This window comes from Tupaia chinensis, unplaced genomic scaffold (assembly GCF_000334495.1).
Source record: "Tupaia chinensis unplaced genomic scaffold, TupChi_1.0 Scaffold000617_1, whole genome shotgun sequence".
NCBI lineage: Eukaryota > Metazoa > Chordata > Mammalia > Scandentia > Tupaiidae > Tupaia > Tupaia belangeri.
The window spans coordinates 318,486-341,553 of record NW_006160136.1 but is presented as its reverse complement, the minus strand read 5'-3'; the positions used below and the strand labels follow the sequence as shown (position 1 = coordinate 341,553).

The 23,068-nt window shown below is 39.6% G+C and overlaps 1 protein-coding gene across 6 annotated transcripts in view; it reads right to left on the bottom strand.

Moving 5' to 3' along the window:
* Positions 1-23,068, bottom strand: part of RBMS3 (RNA binding motif single stranded interacting protein 3) — a 638,647-nt gene that overhangs the window by 457,629 nt on the left and 157,950 nt on the right. For all 6 annotated transcript variants that reach the window (XM_006158950.2, XM_006158951.2, XM_027775939.1 and 3 more), the window contains exon 3: positions 14,467-14,558. In XM_006158950.2, the coding sequence (XP_006159012.1) occupies positions 14,467-14,558 (92 nt within the window). The remainder of the gene's footprint in view (positions 1-14,466; positions 14,559-23,068) is intronic.

Here is a 23,068-nt window from a genome sequence, read left to right as displayed (position 1 = left end):
GTTTAGTAAGGGAAAAAGGATAAAAAAATAGGACTTAGTTGTACAAAAGAATAGGTAATACAGTAATTGGCTATAAGAATATACATTTCTGCCCTATTTTAGCAGTAATTATGGAATCCTTGATTGCTTCTGGGAATCTATTATCTATTAATATTGTTTTTTTCAAAGTTAGATGTTGATCATTTTTCCCATATCTCTGCATATTTTATGGGAAAAAATTATGAGTGGCTTCTTCAAGGATATATAATACCAAAGATTGGATATATACTTTGAATGACTTTTATATTAGCAAATCAATGTGTTATTTTCTGGTAGTTGAGAATGTAGAGTTTTTTGTGCTATGTTCAACACTGAATATTCCTTAATACAATAAATATTTACTTTGCTTGATATTGTGTCCTTATAAAGCAGTGGGTTTTTGTTTGTTTGTTTGATTGTTTTTAAGGTTTTTGCCATAGGGCCTGTGCATTCACTGGAATGAGATAGAGAGAGAGAGAGAGAGACAGTGAGAAGGAAAGTGAGAAATCAACCCCCAGGGAGGTGACAATTCCACAATCCCTTTTCCTCCATTCTTCTCCTGGGATTTTGGGCATGCATGCACATATGCCTGACATGAGTTTCAAGCCACAAGGTCTAGGACTCAAACCAAAGCCAGCCATTTGGGAATCTAGTGCATTAACCACCATGCAACCTGCTGACCTCAAGCCGTGACTTTTAAAATATATATATTTATTTACTTCTTCCATGATCAAGAAAGCTACAGAGTTACAGAGAGATAGCATCCCTAAGAGGGTCTTCTTGCCACAATTCACCTCCAGTTTTAGCAGCCCTGAGTCATGGCCATGCACATGCCTGGGATACTCTGGGACATCCCTGGATGTGAACGTGGGACCTTTAATATGAATCATTCTTTCATAGCGTCCTGCTTTACCACTATGTCTCTGCCTTACCCCCAGCAGCGACATTTCCTACATATAAATGCAATAGGCTGCTACTGGAGCCAGATTCCTAACGATATACGTGTAGTAGGTGTCAGTATCTCCCAGCGACATTCTTCTCATGAAATGCGGATGACATCTTTGAATGATCATTTATTTCAATAATGTCTATTACTTTACCAGAAAATAATCTTTGCATTAGAAGAGTAAAACTCATTTTACACTGAGCTTATCAAGCAGCCTATTTTCTTACCTTAAACATGAACATCAGGGGAGGAAGTTCATGTTTGACACATACACAGAACTTCCAAGTGAATCAATAGGCTATCAGTCATTCATCGGTATCAGAAAATGAGCTTACTATTGTTTCTCTTAAAACTTCATTTCAGTTACAGGAAGGCCCCAAATTACGTAAACCCCTTTCACAGAGGTCAAAGAAATTGATTTCCGTAGGAAAAAGAAGTCTGCATTTGTTGTGAGTGGCATCGTTTTGCTAAAGTTGAATATTTTCGTGAAGGTTGAAATCCTTATTAGCCGTGGAGAAGGGGTAAATGTGCTTGCGGAGGTTAGAATGCCAACCCCCACTGATTTGGCTAGCGGCCTCTGAGTTTCATGGTAAGGCTGAGTAATTCCAGTAACAGCAACAAGTGTGCCCTGGAGGTGGTAGGAAAAGAGAATCAAACTGAGAGTAAGGGTATCTAACTCACTCACAGCAATCAAATTTCTGTTCTGGTCTTTGTTTTTCCAGTGCAATGCGTTTGTGAATAGCTCCCACAAGTGTCCAAATGATATAGATCATAATAAAGATAGCATGCACAAAAGAACCCAAAGAGCACAGAGGCGGCCTATCATTCAATTTTGTTTATTACTTTACTTGGGGTTCCATTTTAAAGCAAAGGAAAGACAAGCTGTGAAGCTGCCAGACATTTTTGTATTTATTGTGTCCTGCGTGGGAAAATCATGGCAACACATAATCATTAAATATTCCTTTTTAAGAAACCACATATACAAGGGGACTTCAACAAGTTTCTGGAAACATAGAATCAAAGTACGGGTTTCTTTGGGTGCAAAAATGTTGGGAATCCATAAATAGCTTTTTCCTTAATATACTATTCTTCACGAACTTTTTCAAAACTCCTTATATTTGTGGGTGTATAAATGGCTGTATGCATATGTGTGTGTATATGTATGTATGTATGTATATATATGTGTGTATATATATGTATGTATATATGTGTGTGTGTATATATATATATATATATATATATATATATATATATATATATATATATATATATATATATATATATATATATATATATATATATATATATATATATATATATGCATACACACAATATTTTAAGCTTCCAAAATGCAAGAATGCAAGTTATTGGCCTTCATATGCAAATTCCTGATATATGCCTTCTAAAAAAATCAAGATATCCATCCTGTCCCATCTCTTATATCCCCCCTCCCCAGTAAATAGTTGGAATGATTACAGTAAATCATTATGGGCTCGGAAATTATGTCTTCCTGATTAAAAGAGCAAGTTATAGGAAAATCCTTGTGCAAAAGTTAAAGTTCACAACAATGTTTTACAGTCGAAAACCGTGGCAACCTAACAATACAAGCTTTGTTGCTGTGGCTCATTTATTTACTCATTTATTCAGTAAACATTCATCGAGTTCAGGACAGCCCTGTCTATGTGGTTAAAGGAGACAGAGCCAGTGTGGCCAAATGCAGCTCAAATCCTGGTCCGATGAGTTGAAAAACATGTTGGGCACATGTCCGTGTGTTTCAGATTCTGACAAGATGGAGAAATGGAGGAGAAAGGATTGAAGCATTACCATGTCCCCATGGGGAGTGTTTTCTCTCTCTCTCTCTCTCTCTGGTAAGTGCACATGCCCTCTTACACTTCAAAAATAAATAAATAAATAAATAAATAAAAAAGATTCATCAAGTTCATTCTATGAAAATCAGAGACTAATAGATTCCAAATACTACTAAAGTGATCATGTTATCTAGTCCATTCTTTCACTGTAGAAACCTAATAGCCAGAGCCAGCAGGTGGCATGATGGTTAAGGTACTGGACTCCCACTTAGTCGACAGCAGTTCAGGTCCCAATTCTGATGGCTTGAGAAATCACTACAGGCATGTGTGCATGCATACCAAAAAATCCCAGAAAGGGAGAAGGGATTGCAATGTGGCCATCTCCACTGGGGGATGATTTCTCACTTTCCCTATCACAGTCTCTCTCTGGTGAGGGCACATGCCCTATGACAAAAATCTAAAAAATAAATAAATAAATAAATAAAAATCAATAGCCAAGCACCACTGAAGAGATTAGATACAACATTATCCACCTTATAAATTCCTTAGAAAGGATAAACCTCTAGAACCAAGCAGATTTGGGGCCCAGCAGAGGCTTCACCCATGACTAACATAGAGAACTTAAGACATCCTCTCTTTCATCATCTGTAAAACTGACAGTAATACCTACTACACAGCATCGTAGCCAGAATTCCATAGTTATAAAACACTTAACCTACCTAAAGCAGGTGCTCACAAAATATCATGTCCTCGTCCCCGACATACGCTTGTGTGATCTTTGCCTTTTTTGAAATAGATACTGTGAAGGGACTTGGAAAGCATCCTGGAGCACATCAGCAGTAAACATGGAAGCAAAGGGCATCATGGACCTCAGTCCACAGCACATGTCTCGATGTTAGGATGTTAAACAACTTAGCAGAGTGAATGTCATTCCAACATTCCAATTTAATCATCTCCTTTAGAGTACAATGCAAAAATAAAATGCAGAAACAGTAGAGTTGGTTAGGAATAGGGGCCAAGGAAGCTTCTGTCAGGTTTCATTTTATTTTTATATGGAAGGTGTGAACACTCCTCCCTCTTCTCTTGTCCACTTACAAAGTATTCCCAAGTGGAAGAAGCGATAACACACTGGATTGGTGAGCTTTAGAGTAAGAACACAGCAAGTGTGACTCCTTGATCTCTCTCTTGTCCTTGAGATCTATCTCCTATCAGAGACCACATTCCCTAGTTTCTGCTAGGTCTCATGTTAAGACAAGACTTTATGCTTTGATAGGGAGACCATAGTTCTCCACGACTCTCTGAGACTTAATGGAAAAGTCAAATTTTAGCATTCCGTGTTAAAAGACTCATTTTCATTGCACAACGAAGCCACCTTTTCCTAATACGATATTACAAATAATTCAATCTATAATTGTCTTTTTCAATGGGATTAGAATCAAATGAGACACAGTGATACTATCCATCTCCAACTATGGCAACCACGGGAAGGATCTTTTTCTTAAAACTTGAAGAAGAAATAATTAAAGCTATAAATGAAGACTTTTCATCATTAGGTTTCGCAATAGTCCATCAAGAAATGAGTTATTGATTGAGATCAGCCTGCAGACACATTCTCTTCTGAAAGGCAAGATGAAAGTGTTGATATTTCTTGCAAATTGAAGAGAACTTGTCTTACACACACTGGAGTGAGAAACTGCTTAGCAAACTGACAGAGATCCCAATTTAGGACACTAAGGCACATTTTTGTTTGGTTTTTAGGTTTGCCCAATGCTTGGAAAGCAGGAAGCTCTGCTAGGGTATATACTCGACATTTCACTTAAGAGGATACTGTCAAGTCGGCGAAAGCCCAGGCTACTCCCCATAGGCAGATTATGTAAATCGTTTGGTAGGAGCTAATACAAATATTTAACTTCAGAGGATTCTGCTTCAAAAACTTCAAATAATTAATGAATAGGATTAAGATTAACCCTGACAATTTCAATATTAGGTTTTGAATTCCTGCATTTAGCATTAGGATCAGGAAAAAAAAAAATAGCCAAGTTGACATTGCCAACAAAGCAGACATTCACAAATATTTTACAGACATATAAAAGACCAACCGCTAAGTATTTATTTAACTGAAAACTTCAAAAAATTTAACCATGAAGAAACTAATGCTTAGGTCTTGTGTATTAGAGTTGTTTATTGGAGAAGGTTCCCACAGGAGCACATGACATAAACATTCACTTTAAGAAGGTTTTCATTACATGACGTCAGTCATTCAGGAGTCATAAACTATGTTAAGAGCAATATCACACTGCTGTTTTTTTCTCCTTTTTGGAGAGATTTTTGCTATGCGGTGCATGCTCACCAGAAAGAAAGAGACAAAGAGACAGGCAAGAAATCACCCTCTAGGGAGGATGGCCACACCATAACCCCTTCTCCTCCATTCTCCTCTCAGGATCTTGGGCACACACACACACACACGTGTACCCAGTATGAGTTCAAGTCACCAGGTCTAGGACTCGAACCATAGTCAACTACATGGAAGTCCAATGATATAGCCATTACACCAACTGTTGGTCCCACACACTGCTATTCTTTACAATCAGAGTTATATTAAGTACATTCTACAGTAGTTATATAGAGTATGCTGCATAACTTAACAGCCACTGGTACAACTAAACAACACGATTTGTTGGTAAGTTTATTTCTTTCTTCCATGAGCCAGTGAGACAGAGACAGCACCCCCCACAGGATCTCGACACTGCAATACATAACTAGTCTCAGCAAGCCCCAGATCATGACTTTGTGCATGCCTGAGATACTCAAGGAAGACTTGGGACCTGAACCCAGAACCTTCCGCTATGGGTCAGCCTAACAGAGCATCCTATTTCACTGCTGCACTACCATCTGTCCTCTAGAACAACATGCTTTAAGAAGTTAACACTAGGAGGAAAATTAGATTCAATTCCATTCAAAATTCAATTAGAATTTGGCTCCTATGAGAAAAATCTTCTGAAAAATGCACCATTAGGATGACTTTGAAACCAAAAATCTTCTACATAAACTAAAGGGGAAGAGATGGGGCTGTGTGCAGTTACTTACTGTTAAAAGAAACTTCAGGACATAGCAGGTAACAAATCCAAACTTATTAGCTCACTAAAAAGCCTGCTCTCTTTAAAATTACTACAAAGGACCAGTAGATGACATGGTGGTTAAGGAGGTAGATCGTACATGGTCGATGCTGTGGTTTGAGTTCCAGACCTGGCATCCTGACAAACACACTGGACACATGTGCGTGCCCAAAGTCCCAAGAGGAGAATAGAGGAGAAGGGATTGCAGTAAGGCCATCTCCCTTGGGGAGTGATTTCTCACTTTCCCTCTCTCTCTGTCTCCCTCTGTTTTTGTGGGGTGAATGCATGTTCCCTAAGGCAAACAAAACAAAACAAAAAAACTAAAGATTACTAAAGAAATTTTTCATAACCATATCATAAAAATATAGATATAATTTGCTTCTCTCATTTGTTTTAGATATCTATTCAAATACCACATTATCAGAGAGGCTTTCCCTGATGATCTAAAATACATCCCTGTCTAGCCATGAAGCAGTATCTCTATCTCCCATCTAGTTAGTAATTCTAGCCAATTTTGTCTTCCATCCACTTCTTACTACCTAATATATTCTCTCTCTGTTTTATATTTATTGTCCACCCTCCCTCAATGGGATGCAATCTTCACTACATTGTCTTTGGGTCCGAGCTGTATCCTGAACTTGTAGAATACTCTTGGTGCGTACTAAATGTTCAACATAAATGTATTGAAAAACTAGGAGAGTAAAAAAAAAAAAAAAATCTGCTTTAGTTCTGGGCCATAACCCTTGTCCTTGTGAATTAAAAATTGGGACATAGGCTTCTCTGACCTTTTGATCTAGTTGTAGCAACAAAACAAAACAAACAAAAAATTCTGGACATTATTCTAGGAACATTGGATAGAAGACTCCTTGCCCATGAGTATATAATGTATTGATGGAGTTTGCCACCCAGCCTCAAGAAGCAACATCTCTCTAACTGCCTACTGAAGTGGCCCTGGAACCATGCCTCTCTATTTCCTATAGGAGAGTCCTTGGGAAGTTTCCCTGTTGGGTAGTTTACCAGTAGGTTCCATGCCATCAATCCACAGATATCAAACAGCCTGCTTGTTGTACTATATCTAGGAATAGTAAAAGCAGAGACTACTAACACTGTCTGAGACCATAAGAATCTAGCTAACAAAGCCTGGTATATACCTGTGCATTCAGAAGAGTAGTTGGGTAGACAAAACACATCCTGAGACTAGTAAGATGCACTTCAAAATAATTTTCTGTAACAGTTCGTGCACTAAGTCCTTCCTTAATTAATACAATTTTCCTATCTGAATATAACTATTAGGGTTGCACCAAGGTGATGTATGTTGTAAACTAATTAGGTGCACACATACAGTTATAAATGAGGGGTCTTAAAAAGTCCACAAAAAATTGTTACAAAAAAGCTATGCATGGATTTCGAAGAAATTTTGTACCAAAACAAACTCAGACTTCAATTTCATTTTTCTATGCACTTTTGAAGTCCCCTTATATATATCAAAATTTAAAACATTTTCTTTCTTATATTCATTTATTTTTCACTTTTCATCTCCTTGGATCTCAATGATAAAAACTCATTTATTTCGCCTTTCTTCCATGAGACCTACGGTAAAAGTCACTGATTTATAGGAAAGGAGTCAATTCCTCTGGTCCCAACCTAGTTCTCTGCCATGATAGAGATGATATTTTTATATTATCCCTTGGCATCAGCTTAGACACTAGGTCTCTTTGCTGATCTCTTATCTTTGAAGGAGTCTACATATCCCAAAGTGAAGTGAATCACCTTTGGAAGCTGGAATGTAAGTGCTGGGAGTAGACCTGATTAGCCTTAACTACAGGTCCTAGGAGTGGGTAAATCTTTCTCTCCATACTTTCATCTGGGAAGAGAGGCATTATATTTATCCATGTTGAGAGAAATCAGATGAGAAAAAGGCCTGTTAAGCTTGAGACAACTTAAGGATGCTCAAGGTGTATAGCCATTCTAGAGCCTCTAAATTTATATCCAGAAAAGTCCGTTTCCAAAGCTGTGAAGTCTTAACAAGGCTATGGAAAATAATAGGTAAGCCGGATTCCTTTAGATGGCAGAATCAGGGGTTATATCACTGGGTAACCAAGGAACTTAACACACTGACAAAGCAAGACTTCTGGTCCTGCCAGGCACAGGCAGGATTTGATATGTATTTAAGAACTACGGTTGTTGCTTGTTTTCCATCTTCCTTTTTCTAAGTGGTAGTTTTTCATTCATTTTATCCAGTTGCTTCTCTATCATTCCATCCTGTTGAAGTTTAGACAGATCTAACTTATCTTTTGAAGTTGTGGCTCAGTTGCTGAGCCATGAGAAGCAGTCATCACTTGATGTAGTAACAGCAGAGGACATTGAGGTGTGATCCCCGGAAAATGGATTAATGTATGCTACCTAGGATATATGTATGGGAATAAGGATGTCATGAATATCACATAGTCAAGTGGATGAACCTTCTTAATTTTCTCTACTTCAGAGGTTAAAACAAACAAACAAACAGGGATCAGCAGCATAATGGCTGTGTCGCTGGACTCCCACATAGTCGACCGTGGTTCGAGTCCCGGACCCAGTGGCTTAAACTCACGCCAGGCTGGTGGGCATGCATGCCCAAGATCCCAAGAGGAGAATGGAGGAGAAGGGATTGCGGTGTGGCCATCTGCTCTGGGGGGTGATTTCTCGCTTTCTGTCTCTCTGTCTCTCTCTGTCTATTTGGCGAGCTCATGCGCCCTATATCAAAAACCTCTCCAAAAAAAAAAAAGAAACTAAGATATTCATAAATCCAGACTCTTGATCTCTTGATGTGAAAGGGGCTACCATATGCCTCAGTTTTGGCTTTTGAGATGTAATACCATAAGTTTCTTTTATTTTTTTTAAAGGTTTTCGCTACAGGGCATGTACGCCCGCCAAAGAGACAGAGAGAAACAGAGAGACAGAAAGTAAGAAATCACCCCCCAGGGGGGATGGCCACGCTGCAATCCCTTCTCCTCTACTCTACTAAGGATCTTGGTCCCGAATGAACATGCACCCAGCATGAATTTAAGCCACCAGGTCTGGGACTCGAACTGCGGTTGACTACATGGGAGTCCAGCGACATAGCCATCATGCTATCTGCTGGTCCCTAATACCATAAGTTTCTGAGGCAATATTCTAGAAAAGCTTTTAAATGGCCAGAATCAGCCGGGATGCTCCTTCTGCCATTTGCCTTTTTCTCTTTTTCCTGAGTGGGCTGTGGATACAAAAGCTTGAATTTCAGAATCCATTGCATAAACATGTAGCAGGAGATAAGGATGGCAGAGCAGTCTTGATCCTGACGGCACCTCAAATATTTACCTGTCACTGCCTGCCTAAAGCCTCTTGTTACATGGGTAAAATTAACACCTGTGAGTCAAGCTATTGCTACCTGGATTGGGTTCCTTCCTTCTTTCTTTCCTTCCTTCCTTCCTCTTTTGTCTTTCCTTTTTTTTTTTTTTCATACATACAGAGACATATGTTTTTTGGCCAACAAATTTCTTCATATTCTTTAAAGTCGGCAAGGACTATAACAGCCAATATTCTTAAGTCTCCAGCAATAGCAATTTGGGTAATAGAATAAATGTGAACACTTCAGAATAAGAAACAGATTTCATTCAGTCTTCTTTCTCCCATACCCAGTGCAGTCCCTAAAACCCACTAGGCGATACAAATGTTTGCCGACTGATGTTATTTTATTTTTCAAGGAACTATACAGAAAAAATACAACATTTAACGAATGTCATAGGGTGTACAGACAGTTGGGTAGTATACTTTAGTTTAATGCACAAATATGCTTCTTGAATCATTAACGTTTGCTAAATTCTTCCTGTAATCTAGGAACTATACACAATTCCTTGGACATTTTTAACATTTGTTATAGCAGGGGCTAGCAGGTGGCACGGTAGTTAAGGTGTTGGACTCCTACATGGCCAACCACAGTTCTATTCTAGACCCAGCATTTCAAAAGTCACAAAAGGGATGGGTGCATGCATGCCCCGCATCCCAGGAGGAGAAAGGAGAAGGGATTGCAACATGGCCATTTTACCTGGGGATGGTTCTTACTTTCCCTCTCACTGCCTCTCTTTCTCTCTCTCTCGTGAGCCAGTGCCCCTATGGCAAATACCTTATAAAGAAATCATCATAGCAATTCTATAATTTAAGTATTATTGGTATTAGAGAGGTTCAGAGATATTTAAATAACTGAGCCAAGATCACACAGCCGGTTGCTGTCAGTTCGTACACATCACCCATCTTCCATCCCTCTAAACCTATGCCCTTAACCACCGTGTATCAATATTTTAAAACTGCTCACCTAAAATAAACATATCCTTTGATCTCAAAATATTCTTTTTGGCAGAACAGCAAGTATACAGAAAATGTTAGTCTGTGTTCGCGGTTATTCAGTATTAATCAATTACCAGTCTCCAGATGCCTCGTTATTTAATTCCTGTGAGTTGATACATTGGTTGGATTTGTCATCTACCCACATTGAAACAAGTTCACTAAATATAGTCATTTACATGGAGAGCTTCACCTTAGCTCCAAGTTGCAGCTGGCCACCTGAATCATTCGTAGTATTTTTATTTGAAAATCCTGAAGCCTTAAAACATGACACCACAGCCTTCATAGTGATATTAATAAGAACAAGGAGGCAGGAGGCAATTCAGTAGATACTTAAATGGCAAAAAATATAGTGCAAGTTCCGCACACCCCTGCCGACTGCAGGTTTATATGATAATAAATAATAGTTATCACCAGGACAAAGGGAAAAAATGCCATGAAAACCAATAGCTCAGTGAGAAATTTGCTAATCCAGGTGGTCAGGCGCCTTCCATTTCATTGTCAAAGGGAGGCTACACATTTGCCTCTGGGTAGTTAAATTACAGAGTCATTTACTGCTGAACGTTTTCCAGTAGGCAGATATGAATCCAAGGCGTTAGGCTTCAGATTAAAAGTTTGTAAGAGAAGAAAAAAAAAAAAAAAGAAAAAGAATTTACTTTACACACAGCACAATTGATAAGGGAAAACCTTGGAGCACTCTCAAAAGTGACTTTAGACATTCCATTTGGAATCTCCTTAATGTGTACCTTGAGCATAAGCCAAAGGCCAAAAATGTCAGCCAAAATAAAAATGCAGTTTTGAAGCACTTTAAAATTCTCCCCCTTTGATAGCCTCACAAGTAGGTGAAATTCCAGTGATTAGTCAGGTGGGGCGGGCAGAGGGAGAAAAAGAACAGAGAGAAAAAGAGATTCCTTATGCACAAGAATGCCAGTAAACAGAGGAAAAAATTCATACTGGTTCCTTGATAGTTAAAAGAAAAAGAAAAAGAAAAAGAAAATCAATGCCAACTTTCTTTTTCTGTTATACAAGACAGTTGTGGGGTTTTTCTTTAGTTTTTTTTTGTCATAGGGAACATGGGTTCACCAAAGACAGAGACAGAAAGATAGAGAAAGTGAAATATCACTTTCTGGGGTGGATGGCCCTGCCACAATCCCTTCTCTTCCATTCCCCTCTCAGCATTTTGGGAACGTATGCACATGTACCTGGGGTGTTTTTCAAGCTAGTGGGTCCAAGATGGTAACCATGCAGTCAGTCATGTGCGATTCAGTATCTTAATCTCCATTTTAACTGCTGGTCTGATAGTTGTGAATTTTATACAACAATTATATATATATAAAACACATATATATATTGTATAAAATGTTTTATATATATGATATATATGTCACATATATATATCACATAATATATATATATTCCGAGAACATTTGAAACAATGGCAATTATCCATATACATTCCATTATTTCTAAACCGTTATCAAAATTTGAGACTTTACCAATAGTATATATCAAGGATATTCCAATAACAATTTTTTTCTTAAGTATTTTTATAAACTTTTTTTTGCCAATAGGTATGATTGCTTTCAGTTCACATTCAAGTTTTATATTTGGCATCTATTTAACATTATGTTCTATCATTTTTTCCTACATACAGGAAGTCGCTACTTGTTTTTTTTCTTTTTTTGGAGAGGTTTTTGCTATAGGGCGTGTGCGCTCACTAGAGAGAGACAGAGAGACAGAAAGTGAGAAATCACCCCCCAAGGGGGATGGCCACACCACAATCCCTTCTCCTTCTCCTTTCGGGATCTTGGGCATGCATGCATGGGTGCCTGGCGTGAGTTTTAAGCGACCGAATCCAGGATGCGAGCCACGGTCGACTACGTGGGAGTCCAGTGACATAGCCATTATGCTAACTGCTGGTCCCTTGCCAAGTAACTTTTAAACTAAGACATGTATGTAATTTCCTTATTAATTAAAATATTAACTTAATCGACCATAGTTCATGGTCAAATCAAATGCTTCCAGGCATAATCCTGATGAGAAATACATTACAGACCTGAGATCATTCAAATGATAACTTATAGCCCCTTCGGTGACAATTAATATGTCACAAAGGATGATGAGTCCACCAAAATAACCTAGATGGGAAATGACTTGCAGCAGAAGGCTAACAGGTACCAGCTCTTCAGCATGCTAGATGACACCTAATGAGGAAGGGAATCAAATATCCCTCTTCTAGTTATCTGAAGTTGAAATAGTAAAAACTGTCATTAGAGAATATAATTCTTTTTAAAAAATTTTTTGAGAGGTTTTTGCTATAGAGCGCGTGCGCTCGCCAGGAAGACAGAGAGACAGAGAGACAGGTAGTACAGAGAGACAGAAATCACTCCCCAGGGAGGATGGCCATGCCACAGTTCCCTCTCCTCCATTCTCCTCTCGGGATTTTGGGTATGCATGCACACGTGCCTGGCTGAGTTCAAACCACTGGGTCCAAGACTTGAACCGTGGTGGACTACAAGGGAGTCTAGCGACATGACCATTACGCCAACTGCTGACCCCCACTGTTTTATAGAGAGATTTGTGCTATTGGGCATGCATGCTCACCAGAGAGACAGAGAGACAGAAAGCAAGAAGTCACCCTCCAGGGGGATGGCCACTCCAAAACCCCTTCTCCTCCATTCTCCTCTTGGGATCTTGGGCAAGCACACACACATGCCTGGAGTGAGTTTTACTTCACTGGGTCTGGGACTTGAACTACGGTCAACTATGTGGGAGTCCAGTGACATAATCATTACACCATCTGCTGGTTCTGAGAATGTTAGTAATTCTAACATAACTTAAATGGTTGATAATATGATTACTTCATATCACTCAGCTCTTAAAAGATTAGTTATGTATATACATGGATATAGCATAAATGCTTTAAGTCAGAATTTTAAAAAAATTTTTGGAGAGGTTTTCTGCTATAGGGTGCATGCACTCGCCAGACAGACAGAGAGAAACAGAGAGACAGAAAGCGAGAAATCACCCCCCAGGGGAGATGGCCACACCGCAATCCCTTCTCCTCTCGGGATCTTGGGCACACACGCACACGCGCCCAGCATGAGTTTAAGCCATCAGGTTCAGGACTCGAACCTTGGTCAACTACATGGGAGTTCAACAACATAGCCATCACACTAACTGTGGTCCCCTTAAGTCTGGATTTTAAGGTCTGTTAGTTGTTCTACCTAAAATTTTGAGAATCTGGAGGTAAATAAGCTCAGTACTACTGATCAGAAATAATATTTTAAAACATAGTTTGCTAGTGAACTAATACAAAATGACCATTATTTTAAAGCAAATACCTACCAAGCATCTGGTTTTTTTAACTTTTTATCTGTAAGTATAGATTTACAGAAGTTGCAAAGGTAGTACAGAGAGATAGCATGTACCCCTCCCCCAGTTTCCTTTAAGCAATCTTGCATAATTATAGAACAATATCAAAATCAGGAAATTGATATAGGAATAACGTGTATTTAGCTTGATGTTATTTTATAAGTTATGGTGTATATGTAGTTGGCAACCAATACTGCAATCAGGATACAAAACAATTATAAATGATTTTATTATTTTCTTAGATAATGTATTATAATTTCAGATAGAAGGCCCCAGACTACTTATTCTACATAGCAGGAAATGAGTATAGGAAGAAATTTTAATACTTAGAAAACTGTTATCTAGCATCATAGTCAAAATGAAATCCTATCAAGAGACAAGATATATCTTAGTTAAATAATTTTCCTACACAAAACAGACAACTCCATTCTTCAACAGTCTGCTCTCCTTAACATGATTATGAGCAATATTTTTCAGTGGTTTATCAAAGACAATTTCTGTATTACTCCAAAACTTTATCAGTGAAAGTCCGAGATGCACACACACACATCTCCTTTCTCAGACCAACAGAGGACTTTACAAGTATCCTTAAGTTACTAATGAAATCACCATAACAAAAGATTATGGTCATAAATATACAGAAACAATGAAATAAATCAACCACATTCTTCCAAGACGAACTGGTTTTATTATGAAGTTTCTTTTTTCCCCATCTAGGAAGTATCAACCAGATTGTTGCAAAACCTGCTTTGCTCTCAGAAAAGAAATATTTGATATCTCTCTCTGTCACACACACACACACACACACACACACACACGGCAATTTAAATGTCAATCTTACCTTGGCCATCTGTGCCTGAACGCCATTTGCCTTGAGAGATGCCACTGCTTTCTGTGCAGCTGCGGGACTGTCAAAATCCACAAAACCATAACCTGTGAAAACACAAAAGCCCTCGTTAGTGTTTACAAGGAGCTGCATCTCTATCATCTTGATGAAACGCAGTCTTAGGATCAGACTACCCTCTTTTCTTCTGACACATAAACCCAGTTACTATGAAGGTTCTCAAATCAGTGATCCTCAATGCTGTATAAAAATATTAACGTAGTAAATTTCATTTTCTAGGAATTGCTTTTCAGATTGGTGTACCGTCAGTAACTTAATTCAGATTAATTTGATAAGATAATACACCGACTGTCTTCCACGTTCTTCAGGGGAATTGCTATAAGAATGAGAACAAATGCTGGAAAATATAGAAAAATATATCTGTAAAGTTAACTTTTGAAATCTCAAAAATTGGGACCAGCAGTTGGGGTAATGGCTATGTCGCTGGACTCCCATGGAGTCAACCACGGTTCGAGTCTCGGACCCGGTGGCTTAAAATCACACTGGGCACGTGTGCGTGCATGGCCAAGATCCCGAGAGGAGAATGGAGGAAAAGGGATTGTAGCATGGCCACCTCCCTGGGGGGTGATTTCTCGCTTTCTGTTTCTCTCTTTCTGGCGAGCACATGTGCCCTATAGCAAAACCTCTAAAAAAAAAAAAACAAAAAAAAAAACTCAAAAAAACTGATATTGATAAAATAAAAGCTATGATAAGAACTTAGGTAAGGTTATCCCCAGCAACTGCAATAGTGCCTGGCACACAGTAGGTGCCTTAGTCCATTCAGTAGTTCTCTAACAGACTACCTGAGACCGGGTGATTTTGAATGAAAAGGGGTTTTTGTGGCTCACAGTTCTGCAGGCTGGAAAGTCCACAGGTGGGGATGCCAGCATCTGCCTGGCAGTGGCGAGGCCCACGTGCTACTTCACCCTGGCAGACAACCGCCTTGCCTTATGATAACCAGCTCTCATGGAAACTGGTGGGGAGAACTCGCTTCCTCCCTGGAGAGGGCCTTTATCTTTTCATGAGGGATCAGCCCTCCTGTTCAAAACGCCTCCCACTAGGCATCATATTTCAACATTGTTCCATTGGGGGTCCTGTTACAGCATAGGTTTTGGTGGAGACACTCCAGTAACAGCTGTAGGCACTCAATAAACACATTGACTTGTGAATGAATAAAGGTTGTGATGAGAGTTAGGGTTTGAGCCTAGTTCCACTTGATTATGAAGCCCAGGCTTCTTCATTACAGTACCTAATCTCAATAATAACATCTTATTAAATAAACTATGTTGGCTCTTAAGTGATCTGTGATAATGATTAAATAGATAAATATTCAAGCTTCTATTAAAAATAAGAAACAAACACTTGTGTCCCTTATGAGTTACTGGAACACAGTCTGAAAAGGGCATAAGAGTTGCCTGTACTGCCCTGATTGTGTGCATGGGTGGGTGTGTATATAGGTAAGGCTAAACAAATAGGTAATAAAAGAGTCAATGAAAAGGGAGTTTTTCATGCCCTCCAGCTAGCTGGTATTAGTCCAGGGCTTAGCCTAACAGCATTGACAACTGCCAAGAATATTTCAAAATGTAAGTGCTCAAGAATGAGCATGAGGGCAGCTTTGTTTGGCGTGCCTAAAAAGTCTCCCATATGAATCCTCTACCTCTTCTCATCTGTCAGGAAGGAATTTGCTCTGTACTCTCATTCTTGTCTCATTTAGAAGTTGTGAGACAAGGCACTGAGGCAAACCTACTAACCATGCACTATGACCCTCTCCCAAACCCCACCCCACCAAATAACCAAAGTAGAGTAAAAGGGAATTCAATTATCAAGTTGTTTCTTTTAATTAACTTTTTAATTTTCTCCCCTCGAATCCCGTCTTCTTTTTCTCCCTCCCAGCATGTTATCCTAAAATGAACTTGTTACACAGCAGTGTACCATAAAATGCTCTTGAAAAGCTAGGCAGAGAAGCTGTGAAGTTTGTATTTCTAATCCACAAAGAAGTCTGTTCTCTAAGTACTGCTAATTCTTCTCTTCCCACAAAATTTAAACTATGTAGGTAATATGAGTATTACCACCCACCAGGGTGAGTAAGATAGGACAAAGGGCAGGAAGAAGTAGAAAAAGTGGACAAGTAAAATTAGCTGGATAGGAAAGTAAAACTAAAATTGAGTCATTATCTTTCATGTATCAGCTGCCGTGTTGAGTGGTTGACATATTGACACTTGGTGAATCATCATAATTTCAGGTACTATCGGCCTCATCTCCATTTTATACGCGAAGAATCTGAGGCCAGGTGAGGTGATACAGCTGGAAATCACAAGAAACTTGCTACAGTTTAGATAATAGTTTGTCCCTCCAAGTTCATTTTTGGGGATTTAGTCCTTATTGTAATAGTGTTAGGAAATGATGAGATTTGTAAGAGGTAAGGCCTTGTAGACAGTGATTAAACCATGCAGACCACTCTCATGATTCGATTAATGATGTCTCCCAAGACCCAGTGAGTTTGAGCATTCATGAGAAGGGGTTAGTTCTCGTGAGAAAAGGTTGTTTTAAAGGGAAATGACTGGCACCAGGTCTCTTTGTATGGACACATTTGCCATTTTCTTTTCTTCTGTGAGCCATGTTGTGATGCAACCATCCTGATATGAGCTTCATATCTCTAAACTTTCTTTTTTTTTTTAATTTGTTTTAGATTTTGGCCACAGGGAACATGTGCTTGCCAGAGAGAGGGAAAGTGAGAAATCACTCCTCAGTGAAGGTTATCATGCGGCAATCACTTTTCCTGTGTTCTCCTCTCAGGTTTTGGGCATGTGCATACATATGCCCAGTGTGATTTTTCAAGTCACCAGATTCAAGACTCAAAACAGAGTTGGCCATGTTGGAATTCAACATCTTAACCACTACTCCATTTGCTGGCCCTCACCTCTGAACTTTCCAGCCACTGTGATCATAAGTCAAATAAACCTCTATTCTTTTGAACTCAACTAGTTTCAGGCATGTATGTTAGCAATACATTATTGGATTAAGATATTGCTTAATTTGCAGATCCAGGATTTGAAGCTAAGTCTATATCCTTGCATATACACTATATGATTAACTGTTTTATAATCTCACTTTGTGAACTACTTCTAGTAGCCTCTGAAGCCAACCAGAGAGAGAACTCAATTCTGAAAAAGTTCTTGTATTTTGAAGTTAGGACATAGAATACAATGATTCCATAAAAGGATTTAACCCAGCGTAGTCAGTCAGTATGTTTGTTAATGGAGTGACTGAATTCTCAGTAGAACTTTCTAAATGAAGTTTGGACAGGCACCAATTTCCACCTGATGCTTTGGTCATTTTTTCTCTTTCACTCATAGGCTCATTCACTTTTTTAATGATGAAATTCCAGAGACAGCCCTGTAGCCTAGTGATTAAGGGTGCCAGACCACACATGGCCAACTGTGGTTCAAATCCTGGCTCTGGTGGCTTGAAAAACACTCCAGGCATGTGTGTGCATGCTCCAAAATCCCAGCAGGGTAAAGAAAAGTAGAGGGGATTTTGGCATGACCACACCCTTTTGTTTGATGCTTTATCCTTCTGCTCTTTCTCTGTCTGACTCTCTGTATGAGCATATGTACCCTTGAACAATTTTTAAAAAAAATTCTGAATTCTGTAGGCACTGTGCCAAGCCAAGCCCAGGGTATATAGTGGTTACAAAAATAGTCCAATTCCCCACTTTTCACTTGGACATGGGAAATGGACACGAAGAAAATAACCACATGAATAAACTTGTAATGACAAAATGGCATGTCTTTCCTGAAAGAAAATGAAAGTGTATCTTATAGACTCTAACTACTGAATGTTCGTTTTTGAAGTACTGGCTTAAAAATATGATCTTCGTGGGATTGAATAGTTGTGGGGTCGGTGGGCAGCAAGAGTAGACTCGGGCAGTTGATGTAGGGCCTACTGCAGTGATCCAGAGGAATGGCAGCCAGCAAAGGGAAGGATGGAGTAAAATGAACCATTTGAGTTATGTTCTGGAGGCAGAATGAGAAGGACTTGCTGATGGATTGATTGAGTAGGGAGTAAGGGAGATACATATGACAAGGATTATTGCTGTTCTTTTGCCACAAGCCACTGGCTGAGTGGAGATGTGATTTACTGAAATGGGGAGTCTGAAAGAGGAGCCAACAGGGGAGAGAAAAAATTAAGTATCAGTTTGAGGCACCTTGCGTGCGAAATGCTTGTGAGAGATCTAAGTAGAAATGTCAAGGCACAGTTGGACATAGTAGCCCAGTGCTCAAGCAGGGATGGAATTGGGAATATAAATGAGGAGGGCAACAGCATAAATAATTGAGAGACTGAAAGAGACAAAAATGCTTAAAGTCAGTATAAGAAAAGGCCCCGTTGGGGCCAGCAGGTGGTGTGGTGGTTAAGGGTGCTGGGTTCCCACATGGTTGACCGTGGTTTGAGTCCCGAACCTGGCACCTTGCTTTCTCGCTTTTCCTCTTTGTCTCTCTCTCTCATACTCTGTTCCTCTCTGGTCAAATTAAAACAAACAAAATAAATAAATAAAATAAAGTTAAATAAAATAATTTAAAAAAAAAAAGAAAGGAAAGGCTCAGGTTTAGAACTTGAAGCACTTCAACATTTAGGTACCAGATGAGAAGATGAGATTTGCACAGAAAGCTAAAAGAGACACCGAGAAGGAATCAGGATGTCTCCAAAGTAAGGTAAGAACATGTTCCAGGAAGAAAAGTGAGCTCAGCTGTGTCAAATGCGACAGAGTGTGTGAACAAGGAGAGGGCTTGAAAATGCCCACCATCACCATGATGTAAGAGGTGAGGACTGGGGTGTGCTTGGGGAGCTGACAGATAACAGAAAGATGAGATGGTGTAGTCAGGGTTCACAGGCCTCTTTGCAATGATCTTGGCTGGGAAGGAGAATGAAGAGAGGTGGAGTTTGCAAAGGAGATAATCGCAACTGACTTCTTTTTGTTCATTTGTGTTTTTTGTTGTTGTTTGTGGTCGTTGTTTAGGTGTTTGCCAGAGGGCATGTGTGCTCTCCAGAGAGACAGTGAGAGGGAAAGTGAGAAATCCCCCTATTTCCCCTGTAGTGGGGATGGCCATGTTGCAATCCTTTCTCCTCCATTCTCCTCCTGAGATTTTGGGCATACAGGCACACACACTAGGTGTGAGTTTCAAGTTGCTGGGTCCAGGACTGAAAACTAGAGTTGGCCGCATGGGAGTCCAACACCTTTACTACCATGCCACCTGCTACCCCCTGTTCATTTGCGTTAAGATAGAAGATACTGTGTCTGTGTGTCTGTGTCTGTGTGTGTGTGTGTGTGTGTGTGTGTGTGTATCTGTGTGCCTATTTCCCACCTGATTCCACTATGGTGCCAGGATAGAGAACTACTTCATTTAAATTATGCAATTAAAATGTATTGACTACTTACTATAGGACAGATACTGTTCTTTGCATTTTTGAGTATTTCTAGGAAAGGTCAAGCAGAAACTAAGAGATTAAAGCTTCTAGAGGGCAAGGAGATAATTTATAGGGTAATGTTCCTGAGAAGGAGGAGGGCAAGAGGAGGGGCTCTAGAACATGGATGAAAGGGCTACCCTTTGCTAAAAGAGGGACACTCCCCTCCTCATTGTAACTGGAAGAAAGAACAAAGAGGTCTCCAGGTGCTATTTCTGTGTATAGCCCCATTCCCGAGACTGTCTCTAACTCATAGCCTATGCTTAATAAATATTTATTGAATTACATTGAAAGCATGCTTAAAAGATGCTAACTGACTTTATGGGACACTGTGGAAATAAGCCAGTAAAAATGTCTATGAATACTCCTTGACTATAAAAAACAATATAAATGCCGAGAGGTCTTAGTTCTGGTTCAGCCATGTTCCTGCCCGCCGAGGCTGCCCGTATTTCACATGACTCTTGCCCTTCCCTCTGGTGTGGCTTCTTCTCTCTGGCTCCCTCCCTTTTCTTCCACCCCCACACATTACACAGGATATTACAAAATCAAGATGTTGACCTCCAGGGCTGATCTCCAATCTAAACAGAAGAAATTTCTGTGAGGGCATAAGACACCCTGGGATTGCTCTCAATCAGAAAAATGATGGCTGAACTTTGAGAAAAGTGTACTTCTAAAGAGTCATCCTGCCAGCCAGGAGAGAGAGAGTGGCCCTTTTGTCCAAAAACATCTGCACTTTTGGCTCTAAGCCAACTGGGGAGAGAAGATCGCATAAATAAAATTATAAATAAAGGATAAGCCTCGAAATCTGAACTAGTTCATGGAGTCAGGTATTTTCTCATAGATGTTCACTTTGACCAGTTAAGCTGAAAATTCAGAGGTAAAAAATATTTCTCAAGCAATCCCCCAAAATACTCCCATTACAGAAATAAACATTGCATTCCTGAGTGCTCCAGGAGAGCAGATACTACATCACAATCAAACAAAGTGAAATACGAAGCTGCCCCTAAAGAATAATGATGCATTTACTAAGGAATAAAGCAACTTCAATTTGGTTTCAATTTGCTTTCCTTAATGACAAATAATCAAGTCTGGGAACAGGAACCTCTGTACCTACATCTGGTGAGGGGAAGGGTAGGGAGATTAGTTCAGCTCCAGCTAATAATGCTTTATGGCAACTGCTAAAACCCTCAACAAAACACCGGTGCATGCTAACCATCGGAAACTCCGGCCCAAGGGGCTGAAAGCCCACCCGTCTCACTCTCTCAATTACATAATTAAGCTTGGCAGCAGGTTCAAATGAATTAAAACGGAATGTCACTGTTTTCTCCACACACCCCTGTCCTTGTTTTCCTTCCTTGTCAGGAGGAGAAGGCCAGCAGTTCTGCAATTAGTGGGAAGTAGAGCAGTGAGAAAGAACCAACTCCACGATAATTAGGTCATTCTCCAAATGCATTCATTCCATTGGCAGATTCAATCAATGCTTTCCTGAAATACTTTAAACCTTGTGTGTTAATTTATAGTTTTGCTATTTCTGCTGCAGTACAAGCCTGGTGACTTGATAGAAGAAAAATGTGTTTGTGTGTGTGTGTGCCTGTAGATGGTAACAGAATTCTACAAACAATACTATTGGCCAGAAGGTTCTAGTGTGGTTTTCTTCACACACTTGTAGGCAATGTCTTCCCAGAGACCTTTGCAGTTCAGCTGAACCAGTGCTTGACAATCCATTTGGGATTTTTGTTAATGTCTCTTTACCTTCGTTAACAGCTTATTATTATTACATTTTTTTTGAGAGCTTTTTACTATAGGGCACATGCACTCACCAGAAAGACACAGAGAGACAGAAAGCAAGAAATCACTCCCCAGGGGAGATGGTCACACTGCAATCCCTTCTCCTCCATTCTCCTCTCAGGATCTTGGGCATGCACGCACACGCACCTGCATGAGTTTAAGCCACCAGGTCCAGAACTCGAACCATGGTCGACTACATGGGAGTCCAGCAACATAGCCATTATGCCAACTGCTGGTCCTGAAACAGCTCATTTTTTATGTTGCTGTTACCACCTTAAATTCTCTACTTGAATTGCTCACTTATTTACCAACACTGGGAATGTTCTTTCAGTGGGGGAAGAGAAGGATGCTAAAACCAGAACTCCTGTTTCAGATTTGCAGTGACAACTATAGTCAGCCAAGGGAGACTTGCTTTCAAAGTATAACTGCACACTAAATTTCACAACATTTGTATTGTTTTTCCTCTTCAGAATGACTGTCATAAAAGCCCACTTGAAACACAGATGGCTTGGTGTAACACCCAACTTCTTTCACAGACGATCCAGCTGTGAGTCAAATGTGATTTCTAAACAGAGTAAGTGAACAGTTTGGCTAGAAATTATACATTCAACTGAATTTCAACTCAAATTTAGCAGTGGAAGATGTTTAAGAATTGCCCTTCCATAAATTTCCCCTCTTTCCATTCAGACTTAATACTCTGTGGCTGTTGTCGGGCTCAGAGAAAGAAAACTGAGTTATAGGCAAGGAGAAGGAGAGAGCAGGAAGGAAGGATTGGTTTGCTGGCTTCCTAGAAGCATGGTGGAATCCACATTGCCTCCCTGCCTCTGCATTTCTTCCAGATTTCTCTTGCAACCCTAACAAATTAAGTGATTGCTGAATATCTTTTCTTTGTATTTGATTTTCTAGTTCTCTGCATTATGTAGTCTAAGAGGGCAATCAAAGGACGGCACTGACATTTTCATTGCTACAATGCTGCTAACAAAGACAAACATCCACAACAAGCCCTGGATATTTCTTCAGTATCTTCCTTGGCATCCAATTCCTGATCATTTCAATGAAACCAGGGTACCAGTGAGGAACCACTACAATAACCTTCCTTAGATTTGGGGAAACATGAAAGGCAAAACCAAATTTGCAACAGGGCAAAAGCTCCAGAGTGCTCATTTCAAGGGGAGAGGGCTTTAAACAATCACCTACACTTTGAAGCATCTTTAGAATACAGGGCCCAACATTTCAATGTTCTCACCAGAAAGACTGATACATGTTTGAAATGGTAGCTATAGATAGATATCTAATTACTCTAATTTGA